Genomic DNA, 21,465 nt, shown 5'->3' with positions numbered 1-21,465 from the left:
GGAAGGTGCATGACAGAAGGACCATTCAGTGTTTAGTGTCTAAAACTGCACCTAAACTTCAACAAAATGGAAACCTCTGGTATCTTTGTTTGCCCAACCTTTATTCATGCCTACAAAAGCCACATGACTGAATACAAACTCTCCAATCAGAGAAGTTCTGAACCAAACTTAAAAAGTTTTTATGTGGATTTTCTTTCCCAACATGATCAGATCTCTCTGTGAGCACGTTTTAACTCCTACGAGCGTTTCTGTCCTGCGGTATTGAATCATAATGATGAACATGGAAATTTCATGTCTGACAGCCGACATGAAAGCAGAATGTTGGAGGTGAAACGACTCGTCTACCGCGGTGGAGGTGACAGCGCGGTGATGGGGGAAAGATTAAAACAACCCACAGGAAAGGAAGTATCACGTTCCCGCAACAGTCAGCCTGAAAATAATCCCAGCTAATGAGAGCGGCATCAAAGCGGCGCATCAATCCAACGGTCGCTGCTCCAAACGGACAAACCTGCGGTCAGCCACCATTAAGGTTTACGTGTTGGAAGCAAACTTGATCTGAGGCTGCGGCTTATCCTCTTTGATGTGCAGACGTCATTGTTCGGTGCTGCAGTTAGAGAGTGACATGGGGCCCCCAGGGGCCCGAAGGCTTCACCTGCAGAGATCACCTTACCGAGCGGCATCAAACACACCGTCCGACGTGTCCACCAACACAACCTGCTTCAGGGATGTGCTTTTATTACACACACCTTCCCACAGAAAGCGTGCCAACATCAGTTCTCGGAGACTGCTTATCACCATGGCAACCCAGCTGACAAATATCAGGAAGGAATACAAGCTCTCACTTCTGTACGTGCTGCCAAGATGAGAAAAGTTTATTCTGTACTGAAGAAACCTGAAAGGAACCCTGGACACACTGCTGAGGTCTGACGGGTGTCCGCTAAAGGACCACCACAGGAACAGCACCTGTCCGCGGAAGGACCACCGCAGGAACAGCAGTGGTCAGTCGAAGGACCCCCGCAGGAACAGCAGTGATCAGCTGTAGGACCACCGCAGGAACAGCAGTGGTCCGCCGAAGGACCACCAGAGGAACAGTGCCGGTTCGCCGAATCACCACCGCAGGAACAGCAGTGGTCCGCCGAAGGACCACCGCAGGAACAGCAGTGGTCAGTCGACGGACCACCGCAGGAACAGCAGTGGTCCGCCGAAGGACCACCGCAGGAACAGCAGTGGTCCGCCGAAGGACCACCAGAGGAACAGCAGTGGTCCGCCGAAGGACCACCGCAGGAACAGCAGTGGTCCGTCGAAGGACCACCAGAGGAACAGCAGTGGTCCGCCGAAGGACCACCGCAGGAACAGCAGTGGTCAGTCGACGGACCACCGCAGGAACAGCAGTGGTCCGCCGAAGGACCACCGCAGGAACAGCAGTGGTCCGCCGAAGGACCACCGCAGGAACAGCAGTGGTCCGCCGAAGGACCACCGCAGGAACAGCAGTGGTCAGTCGACGGACTACCGCAGGAACAGCAGTGGTCAGTCGAAGGACCACTGCAGGAACAGCAGTGGTCCGCCGAAGGACCACCGCAGGAACAGCAGTGGTCAGTCGACGGACCACCGCAGGAACAGCAGTGGTCCGCCGAAGGACCACCACAGGAACAGCAGTGGTCCGCCGAAGGACCACCGCAGGAACAGCAGTGGTCCGCTAAAGGATTAAAACTCCTCTATTTCTTATTTTCACGCTCGTCATGTTTTCATCCACCTGAATGAATGATTTATCCGACTGATTGTGTTTAAAGCACCAATAAATAGACAAGCAAACTGCTAACATGTCTTCCTAAAAGTAAAAGGAAGATGTTACTGGGGGGGGGACCCAGCAGACGTGGGCTCCCGTGCTCTCTAAACATAAATGCAGATATTTCCCTGCTTGGTTATTTAACAAGCAGGGTAAACTGATATTTTGTAAAATATCAGTTTACCCCAGATATTTTACAAAAGTTTATTCTAAAGAAACCACACAGTTCTTTGACTAAGAACTTTGATTTTCACAGCACAACACGTGGCCCCTGAGAGTCCGCCTGAAAATCAGCTTTCATGACGACGATTGATCACGTCTGACATGTCCACGCTCCTCCCTGACAGACAGCTGTGGTTTCAGCCGAAGAGCACCTTGACTTTATGGCGCTTTTTATCCTCCAGGCTTAATTAAACTCTGAGAGCCAAAACAGATTTAGAAAGTCCTCATCCAGCCAGTTGACAAACACCTTTTATTGCCTCTTGAAAGACAATTAAAAGCGTCTGTCACCCTGTAATGCTGCAGATAATTGCTTTGCCCTAAAGTCAGCTGGAATAACGTATCGTGGGATAATTCGTCATCGGCTGGAGAGGATCCACATCAGGAGAAAGTGAACGGACACCACAGAGGAAGAATTCAAATTCTGTCCTGGTTATCACGCGCAAGTAAGCAGGATGCCACAATGTGTCTCACAATAAATCCTTGACTTCAGGTCACGTTTTATTTGTTTGACTCAACGAACCGCCAAGAACCAGGAGAGGCTTTACTCCATAACCAACAATGTGAAACCTGTCCCAAAATCTTGACATCTTCCAGGTCTGAGACTTCCGCCATCAAATATCTGAGCTGCGGACTAAACCACATTTCCCAAAACAATAAAAGTGTATTATTTTATAAAACTCGAAATATTCACTAAAGTTCACTAAACTCCTTTAAAATAGAAGCCAAAACATCCAAACAGAGCACAAGATAAACTAACCCAAATGTCGGACTAGCAATAACAATAACAACAAATATCTTGACATTAAGATTATTAAACTGTAATTTAACAAAAAATACCGAAATAATTTCCAGGTTTCCAGACCTTACAGGAGACTTGGATGATGATGTACAGACAGCTTTTCAAAATAAAATAGTTCATTATTCTTATTCTTATGCTTACTGATTTAGTTTAGCATGTTAGCATGCCAACACACATCACAACTCAGTTCTGTCTCCATGAAGCCTCTTTATGTTGAGTGGAGGAAAGTTGGGACACCTCAGACGGTAAAGCCTCGTTTCCACCGGTGAGTGGAAGAGAAGGTTGGTACATTTTCTGGGTTTCCAATGGGAAAAACTGGGAAGGCTGGTAAAGTATCAGCTCCAAGCTGTCCTGCTTTTTGGAACACTTCTGATGGAGTTCCAGTCTTGCCCATCAGAGTATGGTGGAGCTTCACATATTGCAATCCACTGATAGGTCAAAAGAATCATCACTTCCTGTGGGAAATAAAACAGGATTAGTTCCGTGTTTCAATGTACGGTGGATTTCTTGTTGTTTAAAACAACTTGCCTGTAAGAAAGACGACAAACTGCTGGATTTCCACCAGTCTCCTTTGTTTGTGAGTATTTATTATAAATTAAGGACGGTATCACATCACTATGGCGTCACGCTTTTACGTAGCCAACATGATGCAGCTGATACCCCGTCTACATGGTTAGGGTATGGTTGCTGTAGAAACATGAAGAAACCAACTAGTCTCAAGTTGGACCGCATGGTGGAAATAGAAATTTAAGTTTTACTCACTCCTGATGGTCCACTAGACGCACTTCAGTTGGGGGTTGCAGCATTTTTCTGGTGCGAATTGGCTTTCGCATTGAGTCAAACAAAACAAACTTTCTAGATAACAAATTCCCCTCCTCACCAGAGGTGGCGCTGCATTAAGAATTTCTGAGGAAACTTGCTCATGTGTTGATTAATGTGGGTCAATTTCCATTTCCACCTGGTAAGCTGTAGTCCTTAGTCTTTGCGTTGTTGGTATATTTAAAACAAGCCTCGACATATGTCTATACAGGGACTAGAACAGTAAAGTTCAGTTGCACATTCACACCGTCCCAAAGGAACTGGACTTTCTGAGCCAACTAACGAAGTTGGATTCAGATCTGCAGATGCGAATGGACTTCAGTGTGTTCACATCTGCACCATTTGCTGAAATGAACCAATGTGAATGCAAATTTGAACTCTGGTGCTGAACAAAGAAGTAAAACACTGGTTTGGTTGAAACCAGTTCACTTCCAACTGGATCCTGGTTTGTTGACAGTCTGAAACCAAACGGACTAAACCGAACCACTGAGAGAAAGCGATGCAGGACCATCGTAACTCAACATGTCTGCCATCCGGCTGCCTCTCCTGCTGCTCCCGCTGGCCAGATTCAGATTTTAAAAAACAACAGATTTGGTTTTAAAATCAAATAAAAACAAAAACAAGACTGAATTAAATTGTTGCTTCATAATTGAACAAGTTGTTTTTGGTGTTAACCAATCAACTCACAGGATTTTCTTTGTTCTTGTTGCTCAGTGTTCCTAATATCGCCACCATGTGAGCAGCTGTTGTAACAGCATGACGCCATCCCACTGGTCTGCTTCAGTAAAGTGCATAACGAAAACAAACCAAACCAAATGAAAGAGGAAAACTCCAGAACACCCAAACCAAGTCCACCCCACCAGACTGGAACTTTCATGTCTTTCCATTGACGCCTTCTGGACACCATAATCACTAATAGGAGGCTTTAAGAGCCTCTTATCCTCAGCTTTTTGTCTAATTTAGTGAAAAAATGTCAGAAAAGAGATGAGAGATGGAGCATTTTTCACAGATAAGAATCTGAAATGAGGAAAATCATTGAACAAATTCATTCAACTTGCTAAAAGTCTCCATTTTCTGCTGCAATGATCGTTTGGGATCCCAAAAGCAGGATCTACAGATTAAGGATGTTTGTATAACGCTCAGAAAACTGTTCTTACAGTTTATGGAGTCAGAAAATGAATTCACAGGAAGATGATAAAGAATCTCTGTTATAAACAAATGAGTCAGTCAGACAGAAGTGTTTTCATGAGGCGCAGAAACACCAAAAACAACTAATCCTGAGTGGAATAATCTCAGAAACTCCCACTGCCGCCTGTCGCCGTGTTTAAGAAACAGCAAACGTGTCATCAATCAGCAGGTTCTGCATGAAAACACTTAAAATTGCCTGAAATGTAAAACTGTGGAGGTGGAGACGTGTCTGAGCCAAAACTATGATTAATGTCGCTTCCGCTGCCGTGCTGTGAATAAATTGATATTTTGGTTGTTTTCTCATAAGACAAGCAGAAGGAACATCTTGTCGTTTATCGTGTTTGTTTCCACTTCATTAACACAAATTAAATGCTTGTTAAACAGGAAAAACAAACTGTTTTACGCAGAAGTCGAAGCTGCGTTTATTTCCAGAACATTCTTCATCTAAAGTCCAACCTGAGCCGGAGAAACCAACTAAATCACATCTGACGGGCCTGACTCGCAGAATTACCTCCAGAGTTTTACTTCTACAAATAACTCGGTGTGATGCAAGAGGATGCAAAGTTGCAGGTAAACCATGACGACCATCTGAGGTGAAAAGAGATGCAACACTTCCAGAAAACAACATTTTAGATCAAATAAAAGCAAACAAAAAAGCATACAAACAGAAAAAAGAGCTGAAATAATAAAAAAAAAATCAGATGAGGCACAAAGAAACACAGAAAAAGGATGAAAACAGACAAAGTGACACAAAAACTAAAAGAACAGATGATAAAAGCAACCACAAAGACGAAAAAAATATAAAATGACCTGAAAGTAACAAAAAGAATCAAAATATAATTTACAAATTTAACATAAAGTGAGAAAAATGCAGGAAACATAATAAGTAATGCAGCGATACATGAAGTTTAAGTGTGTCGGTCCAAACTGACTGGTTTGGATCGCTGGAGTCAACGTTGGCCGTCTCTGACTGTTTCACTGTAGCGTTGATATTTCATGTCTTTATGTCCTAATATGATCAATATTAAATATGAGATTGCGATCAGATTATATGAAGTATCTGAAACAATCTTTTTCTTTTTCCAGCTTCCTCCAAACTTTCTGAGAAGTTTCTCATCGAGAAAATCAAACAAAGGAGTGTTTGGTTTTTTTTATAAACGATTTGAGCATTTACGTTCCCTCGTTCCATCCAAACATTAGCATTCAGAAAGTCTTAATTACTGAACTGGAAAGCGGAAAAGTTTTGGACTTTTAGTGGATCTTTAGTTTGCTTTATTTGTTGCGAAGCAGCGAACGGTGTCGCTCGCTGTGTTTCAGTCGATCCGTCGTCAATCTGATTCTTAAAATGACTTTTTCATGCTGGCTCAGATCATTTCTCCTCATACAACATCCGTTATAATGGGTTTCCATGGCAACGGAAGAATCGTTTACCGCTGGGGTTAACGAGACTAAGCTCTCTAAAACCGAACTATGGAGCGAAAGATCTCCCCAAATCCAACGAGTTGAAGAGGAAACGAAGAGGATACCTTAACCCCGGCTTGTCAACAGGCACACGGAAGGAATGCAGAGAATGCAGGACGATGCGTTTCATTGAGACGTGGCTGCAGGAACACCTCCTGGGCTTTAATGTGTCGGCACGCTGCTTTCAGGCTTTACGCGCAGATCAGAGACAACAAAGCTACCAAACAGGAAACTCATTATCAGTTGTTGTTAATAAATAAAAAACATGTATCAGAAATGAAAACGTTTGAATAAATTTCAGTCTTTGGTCTCTTATTCTAACAGCTGTAGTGCTTCTGTGGACCTGTAAATACGGTAAATATAAAAACAAATAGCCAAATATAACCTCATCAGAGTAAAGTCTGATTTAAGAGTCGATACAATCACCGGTTCATTAAAAACCTTGTTTATTCTCTGAGCCTCAGAGCGACTCATGATCAATCTATGATATTTTATAGGACTGTGACGATGTGCTTTTGTCCCGATTCGATTCCGACTTTTTGGGTGCAGATTAGATTTAAATTGTGATTCTCGTAACTCTTCGATATTGCTGATTTTTGTAGATTATAAACAAAAAAATGTATAAAACTTTTTTCTTGCTCCTCATTTCTCTTGATTTGGAATTTGGAAAAACAACCCAGTAGCCAGACAATCATTCTGCTGCTATAATGCCCCACAAATAAAAAGTAAAAAGAGCAATAAAAACAATAAAAAATTATGTAATGGATCATTTTTATTTATTTGAAAAAAAAATGGATTTTTTGTTAAAAAAAATTTTTTGTGAAGCAAAAAGAATCCAGATTTTTGATTTTTCAATTTGATTTTCCCACCCCTAATATTTTATGAGTAAATTTCAACGATTATTGTTTCTTATCGACAAGCCGTCACCTGGACGTCTAGCTGCTGGGTTCCTCCAGCCTGGCGGCAGCGTTACTGAGGAGCGGCGGCGAGTGAGAGCCACGGCTAAACGGTCTGGGTGTAAACCACAAACAACATCGACAGAACATCAATATTCATCTGCAGCCTGGTTAATGTCAGGGCGACTGCTGAAAATTTAATCACGCCTGCTACACTTTCTCCAAGTGTATTTGTCATGTGGCAGATCCTGGCAAACATGTATGAGCGACTAAGCGCGCTCCGCCAGGCGAGGCAGAAGACTTTGAAGGGATCTCCCAGGAGGCGGGTGTTTAAAAGCCTCGCACAGGGCCAAATTATACAGTATGATTTCATTTATCTTGGCAAGCGTGAGTGAGCTGCCTCCCGACCGTCCTGGAATAAAACCTGACTCAGCTCGGCAGCATGAAGACCCTTCAGACTGAACTAAATCCAAGCTGCAGCCAGCTGACGGCCATAAATTACCAACTAGCTGGGCTGTCATTTCCCCCTGAGCTACAACAACAGGCACAACGTTTACACCGTCAATATGTTTCCAGGTGACACTGCAGCAAAACAACACTGATGTACAATCTGCTTTATGACTTATTGGAGTTCATTTCTGCTCCTGCTCAGTCCAACACTCAACCAGTCGCGTCCCATTTCCTGATCCGCTGCAGAAGCCGTAACGTTTCAAAGCTGAGCTGCAAAAAATAAACTTAAACCCGTTTTATAATGTTTCCAATCCAATCAGCTTTATTTATAAAGCAGATTTTAAAAAACAGAAGGTCTCCAAAGTGCTGCACAGAGTCAAATATCACTAAATAATAATGTTATGACCATGGTCACCTATGGTCATGAGCTGTGGGTCGTGACCGAAAGAACGAGATCTCGTATACAGGCGGCTGAAATGAGTTTCCTCCGCAGGGTGGCCGGGCTCTCCCTTAGAGATAGGGTGAGGAGCTCGGTCATCCGGGAGGAGATCAGAGTAGAGCCGCTGCTCCTCCACATCGAGAGGAACCAGTTGAGGTGGCTCGGGCATCTGGTCAGGATGCCTCCTGGACCTCCCTGGTGAGGTGTTCCAGGCACGTCCCTCTGGGAGGAGACCCCGGGGAAGACCCAGGACACGCTGGAGGGATTATATCTCTCGGCTGGCCTGGAAACGCCTTGGGATCCCCCCCGCAGAGTTGGCAAATGTGGCTGGGGAGAGGTAAGTCTGGACTTCCCTGCTTAGGCTGCTGCCCCCGCGACCCGACCCCGGATAAGCGGCACAAAGACGAGACGAGAGACGAATAATGTCATTAAAATAATCAGAATGGGTAAAACCATCTAAAATAAATAGATACCCAATAAAATAACTAAAAAGAACAAATAAAACAAGTAAAATACACAGAGGACCAAACAACTCACGCAGTTTTAAAAGCCAAAGAAGAAAAGTGGCCTTTAGACGAGACTTAAAGCACTCCACTGTGTTTGTTATGAACAAGGAACAAAAGTACTTCTGGTAGAAATCCTTCATACCTGAGTAAAAACAACCAATCAGAAGACATGAGGCTGTGAACAGCCTTGTCTGTTGGGGAGGGCTTTGGCGTAAAGGCTGAAGCACAGCAGAGAGGGAGGCGGAGCTTTAATACAGTTATATTCTGTCCAAACTGTTTTATTCTCCAGTTTATCACATTAAAATACAGAGTATCACTGTATGCTGGAGTCGAGATCACAACAATTACAGCGAGTTATAACGAAGGAAAGACGACCAGACTACTGACCCATCGAAGTTTTCCGGATCATGAGTTAATGCTGCATTTATACATAGTGTAGCCATGAAAGCATCCAGTAGACTGCAGCTGGTCTGATTCCAGGAAGCAAAGCATTGATCAGAGTTACTGGACTGCGCCGAGTCTGTTCTCTGAAACACCTGGAGTCCAGCTTGTGCAGACCCTCACAATGCTGCATGTTCTCTGACTTCTGAGGAGCTCCTTCAGGAAGGAAGGTGGCCGGAGACCAATGCACCGCCAGACGTGCAGAAGCCAGCACAGCGGTGCCAGGCGACTGATCCTTCTGCAGAAAGCAGAGGCTTTGCTGGACTCTTGCAACACGGCGCTGAGGTGTGGTGGTCTACAGGTCCTCCCGAAGTCCGCCATCACCTCCTCAGTTGAATGCTGACCGGCTGGACTACTGATCATCATGGCCAGAATCATTCAAGAGGACTGAATTTGAAAACAATGCAGTATCCGTCTGCGTTTAGAAGTCATGAGAATCGATAAGCAGTCGATGACAGAAGTTTCTAGATGGTCCTCGCTCGGGACAACCACTCTCACCCCCTTTCCTGCCTTCATACTTTACTCTAAAGGCCACAAGAGTCCCCAGAAACTTCCAGAAAAAAAACTGCTTGTGCACGTAGAGAGCATGCTTTCCCTCTGGGGATAAATAAGCTGTTTGACGGGAGCCTGTAGAGGACGTCCAAATCCGGTCCTGGAAGTCCACCGTCCCCCAACAAGTCTTCTTCACACACAATGAATCCGGTTAACAACCCGTCTTAAACCTGCAGAACCAGACGTTCCTGCTGCAGACGTTCTGAGTTTAAGGCGCACGCCACATGTCTCGCTTCAGAGAAGCTCGGCAGGATCTAAATCTCTGCTTGCTTTTAAATCAGTAAATCTCCATAAGTCTCAGATTATTTCTCTTAAGCCGGACAAAGAAATCAAAGCTAAAGCAGAAACCTCGGAGCTCCCCACACTCATCCTCACAAATCAGCTGCTAATGCCACCATTAAACTGCCAGAAGAAGTCGTTATAATCCTGGACGCTCTGAGACCATTAACAGTTAACGTAGCAGGCAAACCACATCCCCAAGGCTGCTGCTGGTGGTGGTGGTGGTGGGGGGGGGGGGGGCGGCGCTGACCACATGTGGCTTCAGACCAACAAGCCTCCCTAATGAAAAGCCCCACACGCCTCAGAATGACACATTCAGACACATGGTGGACGTTTCGAGCTCATCGTTATCGATCGAACGAGGCGAGAACGAGAACGAGAACGAGAACGAGACGAGAACGAGACGAGAAGGAGGCGAGAACGAGACGAGAATGAGAACGAGGCGAGAACGAGACGAGAATGAGACGAGAACGACACGAGAACGAGGCGAGAACGAGAACGAGGCGAGAACGAGACGAGAACGAGAACGGGGCGAGATCGAGAACGAGGCGAGAACGAGAACGAGAACGAGAACGAGAACGAGAACGAGAACGAGACGAGAACGAGACGAGAAGGAGGCGAGAACGAGACGAGAATGAGAACGAGGCGAGAACGAGACGAGAATGAGACGAGAACGACACGAGAACGAGGCGAGAACGAGAACGAGAACGAGGCGAGAACGAGACGAGAACGAGAACGGGGCGAGATCGAGAACGAGGCGAGAACGAGAACGAGGCGAGAACGAGGCGAGAACGAGAACGGGGCGAGATCGAGAACGAGGCGAGAACGAGAACGAGGCGAGAACGAGGCGAGAACGAGAACGAGGCGAGAACGAGAACGGGGCGAGATCGAGAACGAGGCGAGAACGAGAACGAGGCGAGAACGAGGCGAGAACGGGGCGAGAACGAGGCGAGAACGAGAACGAGAACGAGAACAAGAACGAGGCGAGAACGAGAACGGGGCGAGATCGAGAACGAGGCGAGAACGAGGCGAGAACGGGGCGAGAACGAGGCGAGAACGAGAACGAGAACGAGAACAAGAACGAGGCGAGAACGAGAACGAGGCGAGATCGAGAACGAGGCGAGATCGAGAACGAGGCGAGAACGAGAACGAGAACGAGAACGAGGCGAGAACGAGAACGAGGCGAGATCGAGAACGAGGCGAGAACGGGGCGAGAACGAGGCGAGAACGAGAACGAGAACGAGAACAAGAACGAGGCGAGAACGAGAACGAGGCGAGATCGAGAACGAGGCGAGATCGAGAACGAGGCGAGAACGAGAACGAGAACGAGAACGAGGCGAGAACGAGAACGAGGCGAGATCGAGAACGAGGCGAGAACGAGAACGAGGCGAGAACGAGGCGAGAACGAGAACGAGGCGAGAACGAGAACGAGGCGAGAACGAGGCGAGATCGAGAACGAGGCGAGAACGAGAACGAGGCGAGAACGAGGCGAGAACGAGAACGGGGCGAGATCGAGAACGAGGCGAGAACGAGGCGAGATCGAGAACGAGGCGAGAACGAGAACGAGGCGAGAACGAGGCGAGATCGAGAACGAGGCGAGAACGAGAACGAGGCGAGAACGAGGCGAGAACGAGAACGGGGCGAGATCGAGAACGAGGCGAGAACGAGAACGGGGCGAGATCGAGAACGGGGCGAGATCGAGAACGAGAACGAGGCGAGAACGAGAACGAGGCGAGAACGAGGCGAGAACGAGAACGAGAACGAGGCGAGAACGAGAACGAGGCGAGAACGAGGCGAGAACGAGATCGAGAACGAGGCGAGAACGAGAACGAGACGAGAACGGGGCGAGATCGAGAACGAGGCGAGAACGAGAACGAGGCGAGAACGAGGCGAGAACGAGAACTAGGCGAGAACGAGACGAGAACGAGAACGAGAACGAGGCGAGAACAAGAACGAGAACGGGACTGGGGAACTCTGATCGGTGGATCCTACCTGCAGGTTTTTACAGATCCGTGTGGAAGCAGATATGCAGCTGTAAAAATGTTCTTCTTACTTCTACAAACAAACTTATTGTCTGTAAAATGGCGTGTTGTAAGAATCGATCAGAAGGCGCTGTATGGAGGAAGGGAGTGAGGACCATGTCCGGACACAGCTCCTCGGAAGTTCCCGAAACACGCCGGCACATTCCCCGAGTTACAAAGCAGGACATCCAACTCGTTCCATACGATGTATTTATTTACATGGAGATACATGATAATATCACGAGAGGCGACGGACAGAACTGACTCTACTTCAACAAACATCAGCAAACTGCGCACACACATTCACACACACACACACATTCCCTGAACCACGCCACATGTCTTACGATCTTGTTTACACAAGTCGACATCTGTTTCTAATCCCTGTCAGGTCACTCTGCTCGCTTTTGGAATTTCTCTTCTGTCCTGAATTATTCATTTAAATAAGCATTTTGTACGACGGGCGCAGTGAGAGGTGGTCGGGTGGCGACATGCAGGAACTTTACGGAAGATGAAACTCAGGAAAGTGGAAACAGACCGTCTGGAAGAACATCCGCTCTCTGGCAGAGCTGAGGAACAACACTTTCAGAAGCATCTTCTGGACACGTTAAAGGAAACTAGCCGCAGGAGGTCCGACCGTCTTATCAGCCTCAGAAGGAAGTCTCCAGAACTTCATGGTGGAAATGAAAACCATCCAGATTATCAGGGAATAAAAATCCAGGAACTGTTGGTGGAACCGTCCAGAAAGGCCCATTTAAGCTGGAATTAGGAGACAGATGGGACTGTCTTCAGGGGGCTTCTACCAGAAACCGAAGGGAGGGGGTTCAGCTGACATGCAACCAGAGAAGAGGAGGAAGAGGAGGAAGACGACGCAGAACCACCAAATAAAAAGCACAAAAAGATGCAGAAGTTGTTGAGAACAGTAAAACAAACTTCTGGTGTTGTAAAGTGGCGCGCTAGCGCGACCAACCGCTGTCAAAACGTGGAAGTGAACCCTGAACTCAGCACTGCCCCCTAGTGGATGAACTGGCTGAAAAACGGTAAAGATGAATAGAAGAATGAAGACGGCGATGAATGACAGCATTTAAAACGGACGTCTTCAGGTATGTACGTAAGCGAACAGAGGTCCGTCCCAACGCGGAGCCTCTTCGTGATACGCCCACATTAATCAGCACTTCCTGTCTGGAAATACAATAAAACTGCTTTTTTATTTAATGATGAAAAGGGAGAAAATCCCATCTTTTAGTTTTTTTATTTCCAACTGAAAACTAAAGGCTTAGTTTTTGTTTAAACCGACTAAAACGTACAAACCCGTCACGTTTTATCGCACTTTATTTTCCATATTAGCTAACGTTAGGTCACCAAAGTGGACCAAAGTCCACTGAAAGCAGGTTTTACTCTGCAGAACCTTTTTAATGTTGGTGTTTCTGAACGATGCATGACGGAAGCATCTCCAACACGTCCAACACCTTGTTTCTGTCCAAGGTAAAACTTCATCAGGAGAAAGAAAACAAACTGTTTAACAGCTCCAACACGATAACGGCGACCAGCTTCTCCAAGGCTGCATTTTCCCTGCAGACCCTGAACGCAGCAGCCGGCTGCTTCCAGAATAAACCCAAAGCCATTTTGTACCATTTGTCGTCTCAGAGAGCCTTCCTGTCTTCTCTTCTGAGGACAAACACGGCGCAGTGTGTCATTATCTGCTGCCAGCAGCGAGTACAGTAGTTCCCATGCACGGTGCGGTGCGGTGCAGCGTGAATTAGACTTCCTGCGCTGAAAACCAAGGTGTTTGCTTTGTCTACTGACTCGGAACGTTTCCATTTGCTTCAGCAGGACGCGACATTACGCCGCGCGTTTCTGGTGAGAAGTGTTCCACGTCTCTACGCAAAGACAAGCAGCAATAATTCAGCAGGTCGTTAATGAAAGATGAGCGATGACAGCTAACACTCATTTACATGACTGCTCCTCTTCTCCTTTAAATATTTAATAAAAGAGGATGGAGAGTCTAACAGTGTGATGAATGTATGAATACTAGATGGAGCTGCAACGGGATGCAAACATGCCTGCAAACAGCTTGGACTTCAGTCCCTGTCTGGGTTCTTCACGTCTTCTGGGACCGACGGGAGCTTTTTGGGTTCAATGGGGACGAGAAGTCGCCGAAACTCGTCTTTTTACCCTGAAGCGGTCGTTAACAAGCGCAGGAAGATGTGATGAGGCCATTTTACTGGGAATAAAACAGGACATTTAGAAGCGACAACATTTTGTTTGTTGTGCGTCTGATGTCCAGACGGTTGGTCCGGAGACCTACATGATCCCAGCACGTCCACGTGGGGCCCATAAGGGTTCAGTTTGGGCTCCAAGCTGGGTTTCTCCACAGTTTCCACGGTGATCTCACCTGGTTTTCCCACATGGGCTTCATGTTGTTCTGACTGGGAATCAGCTGGGACCCATTCAATTCAATCCAGCTTTATTTGTATTTATTCCACTTCCCAACAATGTCGTCACAGGACACTTTACATACACGTCATTTCAAGCCAGTTCATACATATCCTATAACAGAAACCAACTGATTGGTCATGACTTGGATCCAATCCCCCATCCTGAGCTGCACGCGGCGACAGTGGGAAGGAAAAAACTCCCCTTTAGCAGGAAGAAAACCTCCAGCAGAACCCGGCTCAGGGAGGGCAGCTATCTGCCTCCACTGGTTGGGGTGGAGAGGACAATCTACACCCATCTAGCCAGTCCACATGGGAACCCATGCCCACTCAGCCCACCTACATCCCCTACGGGCCTCACACAGCCCACATGTGGGATCCATGTAGCTGAAACCACATGGGACCTGCAACGTTGGACCAGTTCAAGCCCATGTGTGCCCAGTTCCCACACAGACCAACCTTACAGGCCCCACATGGACATGCTGGTTTGGATCTGGGGCTGCTATGGGCCCTGTGTTCCTCAGCAGGTCCGGTTCCTGCTGAAACCCAGTCAGAACCATCCTAAAACCCATAAGAGCAGATGGAAACTGTGGAAAACCCCCACATGAGGTCTACATTCCACCATGAAGGTAGACGTGGACATGCGGCTCGTCTCAGTCTGGCGAAGATTCGTCCATTGTTTCCTCTGAGACCCCGCCCCTCAGTGACGTCACCAACCCGATCAACGCTCCGCCACTTTCATCTCCTGGTCATTCCACGGATTCTGCAGCCTGACCGGACGCCGTCAGCTGATTGGCTCAGCACCACCAGCCTGACATGACTACCCAACCTCAGACTGGTTTATAAACAAGACTCGTCTCCTTCGCCGGTTTCTGCTGAGACGACGTTTAAACAGAATCACCTTGTCGCTGCTCAGATTAACAGAAAAGGAAGAAATGGTGCAAATTTGTGACGAATGACCTGAAGAACTCATATAAAACTGGTTTTCTGCTGAGTTGGGATGCTTCGGCATAAAACTCTGACAGATCGTCTGAAAGAAGCAGGAGAGGAGGATTCTGAGAGAAAAGCTCAGAGACCCAGAGAACCTGGACGTCCTGGTCTGCTTTGTCTCCGCTCCTCCAAGCTTCAGATGGAATTTCCTTCTGCAACCTGCTTTCATTTAAACAGAAAAACATCTGAACCCCTTTTCCTCACATTCCTGCTCTTCTAACTAAATATGAACCTGGAAGGAAACGAAGCCTGGAAACACATTTTATAATGAAAACCAGAGCCTTTTATAAGGCATTTAATAAGAGCCTGGACCACTCCGAGTCCTCACCGGGAGTCCCGCATGGTGCTGGAAACCAGTCCGAGTCCTCACCGGGAGTCCCGCATGGTGCTGGAAACCAGTCCGAGTCCTCACCGGGAGTCCCGCATGGTTCTGGAAACCAGTCCGAGTCCTCACCGGGAGTCCCGCGTGGTGCTGGAAACCACTCCGAGTCCTCACCGGGAGTCCCGCGTGGTGCTGGAAACCAGTCCGAGTCCTCACCGGGAGTCCCGCATGGTGCTGGAAACCACTCCGAGTCCTCACCGGGAGTCCCGCGTGGTGCTGGAAACCAGTCTGAGTCATCACCATGAGTCCTGCATGGTGCTGGAAACCAGTCCGAGTCCTCACCGGGAGTCCCGCATGGTGCTGGAAACCAGTCCGAGTCCTCACGAGGAGTCCTGCATGGTGCTGGAAACCAGTCCGAGTCCTCACCGGGAGTCCCGCGTGGTGCTGGAAACCAGTCCGAGTCCTCACCGGGAGTCCCGCATGGTGCTGGAAACCAGTCCGAGTCCTCACCGGGAGTCCTGCATGGTGCTGGAAACCAGTCCGAGTCATCACCGGGAGTCCCGCATGGTGCTGGAAACCAGTCCGAGTCCTCACCGGGAGTCCCGCATGGTTCTGGAAACCAGTCCGAGTCCTCACCGGGAGTCCCGCGTGGTGCTGGAAACCACTCCGAGTCCTCACCGGGAGTCCCGCGTGGTGCTGGAAACCAGTCCGAGTCCTCACCGGGAGTCCCGCATGGTTCTGGAAACCAGTCCGAGACCTCACCGGGAGTCCCGCATGGTGCTGGAAACCAGTCCGAGTCCTCACCGGGAGTCCCGCATGGTTCTGGAAACCAGTCCGAGACCTCACCGGGAGTCCCGCATGGTGCTGGAAACCAGTCCGAGTCCTCACCGGGAGTCCTGCATGGTGCTGGAAACCAGTCCGAGTCATCACCGGGAGTCCTGCATGGTGCTGGAAACCAGTCCGAGTCATCACCAGGAGTCCTGCATGGTGCTGGAAACCAGTCCGAGTCCTCACCGGGAGTCCCGCATGGTTCTGGAAACCAGTCCGAGACCTCACCGGGAGTCCCGCATGGTGCTGGAAACCAGTCCGAGTCCTCACCGGGAGTCCTGCATGGTGCTGGAAACCAGTCCGAGTCATCACCAGGAGTCCCGCATGGTGCTGGAAACCAGTCCGAGTCATCACCGGGAGTCCCGCATGGTGCTGGAAACCAGTCCGAGTCCTCACCGGGAGTCCCGCGTGGTGCTGGAAACCAGTCCGAGTCCTCACCAGGAGTCCTGCATGGTGCTGGAAACCAGTCCGAGTCCTCACCGGGAGTCCGGCATGGTGCTGGAAACCAGTCCGAGTCCTCACCAGGAGTCCTGCATGGTGCTGGAAACCAGTCCGAGTCATCACCGGGAGTCCTGCATGGTGCTGGAAACCAGTCCGAGTCATCACCGGGAGTCCCGCATGGTGCTGGAAACCAGTCTGAGTCATCACCGGGAGTCCCGCATGGTGCTGGAAACCAGTCCGAGTCCTCACCGGGAGTCCCGCATGGTGCTGGAAACCAGTCCGAGTCATCACCGGGAGTCCCGCATGGTGCTGGAAACCAGTCCGAGACCTCACCGGGAGTCCCGCATGGTGCTGGAAACCAGTCCGAGTCATCACCAGGAGTCCCGCGTGGTGCTGGAAACCAGTCCGAGTCCTCACCGGGAGTCCCGCATGGTGCTGGAAACCAGTCCGAGACCTCACCAGGAGTCCCGCATGGTGCTGGAAACCAGTCCGAGTCATCACCGGGAGTCCCGCATGGTGCTGGAAACCAGTCCGAGTCCTCACCGGGAGTCCTGCATGGTGCTGGAAACCAGTCCGAGTCCTCACCAGGAGTCCCGCATGGTGCTGGAAACCAGTCCGAGTCCTCACCAGGAGTCCCGCATGGTGCTGGAAACCAGTCCGAGTCATCACCGGGAGTCCCGCATGGTGCTGGAAACCAGTCTGAGTCCTCACCGGGAGTCCTGCATGGTGCTGGAAACCAGTCCGAGTCCTCACCAGGAGTCCCGCATGGTGCTGGAAACCAGTCCGAGTCCTCACCAGGAGTCCTGCATGGTGCTGGAAACCAGTCCGAGTCATCACCGGGAGTCCTGCATGGTGCTGGAAACCAGTCCGAGTCCTCACCAGGAGTCCTGCATGGTGCTGGAAACCAGTACCATGCTCCACCAGTTCCTTCAGGCAACTGGTGGAGCCGTCCTGCAGGTTTCTGCTGCAGCGCCGCGTTAATGTAGGAAGATCGTATCAAACTGGACGCTTTGTGCGCGCGCACATGCACATGCGCGCGCGCACACACACACACACACACACACATGCAGCTGCAGAAACATCCTACCTGTGCAGTCCTTCCCTTTGCCTTTGCACTCCCCGCTCTGGGGGGGGTAGGACGCGCGAGCCCCCGGCAGGTCCAGCAGCAGGGACAGCAGGCACGCGGACAGCAGGTACCGGATGGCCCCCCCGGGACCCCCCATCACCATGACGACGCTCCGCTCCGCTTGGTCCTGGAGGAAAGACTGGAGACTTTGTGGTAATCCTGAGGAGGAAACAGCCCGGCTGCCTCGCGCTGTGTCCCGCAGAGAGAGGGGGGGGAGACGGAGCGCCGCGCGCGGACAGCCGCGTTCAGGGAGCCCGGCAGGAGCTCCGCTTGGTCCAGGCTGGAAGATGAGGAGGCAGCCTCCTCTCCATCCGTCCGTCCTCCGCGCGCAGACTCCGCTCTCCCCTCAGCCACGCGCAGCTACAGACCCTCAGTGCCGTGCACGCGGAAACACCGCGGCGCTTTACCGCGCGGTAGCGAAGCGGCTTGAGCGCGAGACGCGGCGCGCGGAGAGCTGCAGCTGCGAGCAACAAAGAGATCCGGACTGAGGAGGAGAGCAGACAGGACAGACAGGCTGGTCACGTGAGGGGAGGCAACACTCCCCTCCACATCCACGCCCCGAACGCGCGCGCACGCACACCTGGCACGCCCCGCCTACCGCAGATCAGAGATCCCGCAGAGCAACAGGACCCGCGGGAGAGTGTGCGCGAGAGAAAAGTCTGGTCTGCATGACAGTTTGTGCGCGAGCTGTTTCCCCAGACTGGGAGGGAAGATCCCAGTCCAGAGTCTGTAGACCAGTCCAGAGTCTCCAGACCAGTCCAGAGCCTGTACACCAGTCCAGAGTCTGTAGACCAGTCCAGAGCCTGTAGACCAGTCCAGAGTCTGTACACCAGTCCAGAGCCTGTACACCAGTCCAGAGTCTCCAGACCAGTCCAGAGTCTGTAGACCAGTCCAGAGTCTGTACACCAGTCCAGAGCCTGTAGACCAGTCCAGAGTCTGTACACCAGTCCAGAGTCTGTAGACCAGTCCAGAGTCTGTAAACCAGTCCAGAGCCTGTAGACCAGTCCAGAGTCTGTAGACCAGTCCAGAGCCTGTAGACCAGTCCAGAGTCTCCAGACCAGTCCAGAGCCTGTAGACCAGTCCAGAGCCTGTAGACCAGTCCAGAGTCTGTAGACCAGTCCAGAGCCTGTAGACCAGTCCAGAGTCTGTAGACCAGTCCAGAGTCTGCAGACCAGTCCAGAGTCTGTACACCAGTCCAGAGTCTGTAGACCAGTCCAGAGCCTGTAGACCAGTCCAGAGCCTGTAGACCAGTCCAGAGTCTCCAGACCAGTCCAGAGTCTGCAGACCAGTCCAGAGTCTGTTCACCAGTCCAGAGTCTGTAGACCAGTCCAGAGCCTGTAGACCAGTCCAGAGCCTGTACACCAGTCCAGAGCCTGTAGACCAGTCCAGAGCCTGTAGACCAGTCCAGAGTCTGCAGACCAGTCCAGAGTCCGTACACCAGTCCAGAGCCTGTACACCAGTCCAGAGCCTGTAGACCAGTCCAGAGTCTGCAGACCAGTCCAGAGTCTGCAGACCAGTCCAGAGTCTGTACACCAGTCCAGAGCCTGTAGACCAGTCCAGAGCCTGTACACCATTCCAGAGCCTGTACACCAGTCCAGAGTCTCCAGTCCAGTCCAGAGTCTCCAGACCAGTCCAGAGTCTGCAGACCAGTTCAGAGCCTGTACACCAGTCCAGAGTCTGTACACCAGTCCAGAGCCTGTAGACCAGTCCAGAGTCTGTAGACCAGTCCAGAGCCTGTACACCAGTCCAGAGTCTGTACACCAGTCCAGAGCCTGTAGACCAGTCCAGAGTCTCCAGACCAGTCCAGAGTCTGTAGACCAGTCCAGAGTCTGTACACCAGTCCAGAGCCTGTAGACCAGTCCAGAGTCTGTACACCAGTCCAGAGTCTGTAGACCAGTCCAGAGCCTGTAGACCAGTCCAGAGTCTGTAGACCAGTCCAGAGCCTGTAGACCAGTCCAGAGTCTGTAGACCAGTCCAGAGCCTGTAGACCAGTCCAGAGTCTCCAGACCAGTCCAGAGTCTGTACACCAGTCCAGAGTCTGTAGACCAGTCCAGAGCCTGTAGACCAGTCCAGAGTCTGTAGACCAGTCCAGAGTCTCCAGACCAGTCCAGAGTCTGTACACCAGTCCAGAGTCTGTAGACCAGTCCAGAGCCTGTAGACCAGTCCAGAGCCTGTAGACCAGTCCAGAGTCTCCAGACCAGTCCAGAGTCTGTACACCAGTCCAGAGTCTGTAGACCAGTCCAGAGCCTGTAGACCAGTCCAGAGCCTGTACACCAGTCCAGAGCCTGTAGACCAGTCCAGAGCCTGTAGACCAGTCCAGAGTCTGCAGACCAGTCCAGAGTCTGTACACCAGTCCAGAGCCTGTACACCAGTCCAGAGCCTGCAGACCAGTCCAGAGTCTGCAGACCAGTCCAGAGTCTGTACACCAGTCCAGAGTCTGTACACCAGTCCAGAGCCTGTAGACCAGTCCAGAGCCTGTAGACCAGTCCAGAGTCTCCAGAACAGTCCAGAGTCTCCAGACCAGTCCAGAGTCTGCAGACCAGTTCAGAGCCTGTACACCAGTCCAGAGTCTGTACACCAGTCCAGAGCCTGTAGACCAGTCCAGAGTCTCCAGACCAGTCCAGAGTCTGCAGACCAGTCCAGAGTCTGTACACCAGTCCAGAGCCTGTAGACCAGTCCAGAGCCTGTACACCAGTCCAGAGCCTGTAGACCAGTCCAGAGTCTCCAGACCAGTCCAGAGTCTCCAGACCAGTCCAGAGTCTGCAGACCAGTTCAGAGCCTGAACACCAGTCCAGAGTCTGTACACCAGTCCAGAGCCTGTAGACCAGTCCAGAGTCTCCAGACCAGTCCAGAGTCTGCAGACCAGTCCAGAGTCTGTACACCAGTCCAGAGTCTGTACACCAGTCCAGAGCCTGTAGACCAGTCCAGAGCCTGTACACCAGTCCAGAGCCTGTAGACCAGTCCAGAGCCTGTAGACCAGTCCAGAGTCTCCAGACCAGTCCAGAGTCTGCAGACCAGTCCAGAGTCTGTACACCAGTCCAGAGCCTGTAGACCAGTCCAGAGCTTGTAGACCAGTTCAGAGCCTGTACACCAGTCCAGAGCCTGTAGACCAGTCCAGAGTCTGCAGACCAGTCCAGAGTCTGCAGACCAGTCCAGAGCCTGTACACCAGTCCAGATCCTGTAGACCAGTCCAGAGTCTGTAGACCAGTCCAGAGTCTGCAGACCAGTCCAGAGTCTGTACACCAGTCCAGAGCTTGTAGACCAGTTCAGAGCCTGTACACCAGTCCAGAGCCTGTAGACCAGTCCAGAGTCTGCAGACCAGTCCAGAGTCTGCAGACCAGTCCAGAGCCTGTACACCAGTCCAGAGCCTGTAGACCAGTCCAGAGCCTGTAGACCAGTCCAGAGTCTGCAGACCAGTCCAGAGTCTGTACACCAGTCCAGAGCCTGTAGACCAGTCCAGAGTC

At 50.3% G+C, this 21,465-nt stretch overlaps 1 protein-coding gene across 1 annotated transcript in view; it reads right to left on the bottom strand.

Moving 5' to 3' along the window:
* The window catches only part of tmeff1a (transmembrane protein with EGF-like and two follistatin-like domains 1a), a gene marked incomplete at both ends in the record, with an annotated part of 118,636 nt that extends 100,538 nt beyond the window's left edge, over positions 1-18,098 (bottom strand). Inside the window, one exon of the mRNA XM_079244247.1 lies at positions 17,963-18,098. Coding sequence (XP_079100373.1) covers positions 17,963-18,098 — 136 coding nt within the window. The remainder of the gene's footprint in view (positions 1-17,962) is intronic.
* Between the last annotated feature and the right edge of the window lie 3,367 nt (positions 18,099-21,465).

This window comes from Telmatherina bonti (assembly GCF_933228915.1).
Source record: "Telmatherina bonti genome assembly, chromosome: 7".
Taxonomy (NCBI): Eukaryota; Metazoa; Chordata; class Actinopteri; order Atheriniformes; family Telmatherinidae; genus Telmatherina; species Telmatherina bonti.
The sequence above is the reverse complement of the archived record's forward strand: the minus strand, read 5'-3'. Positions and strand labels throughout refer to the sequence as shown.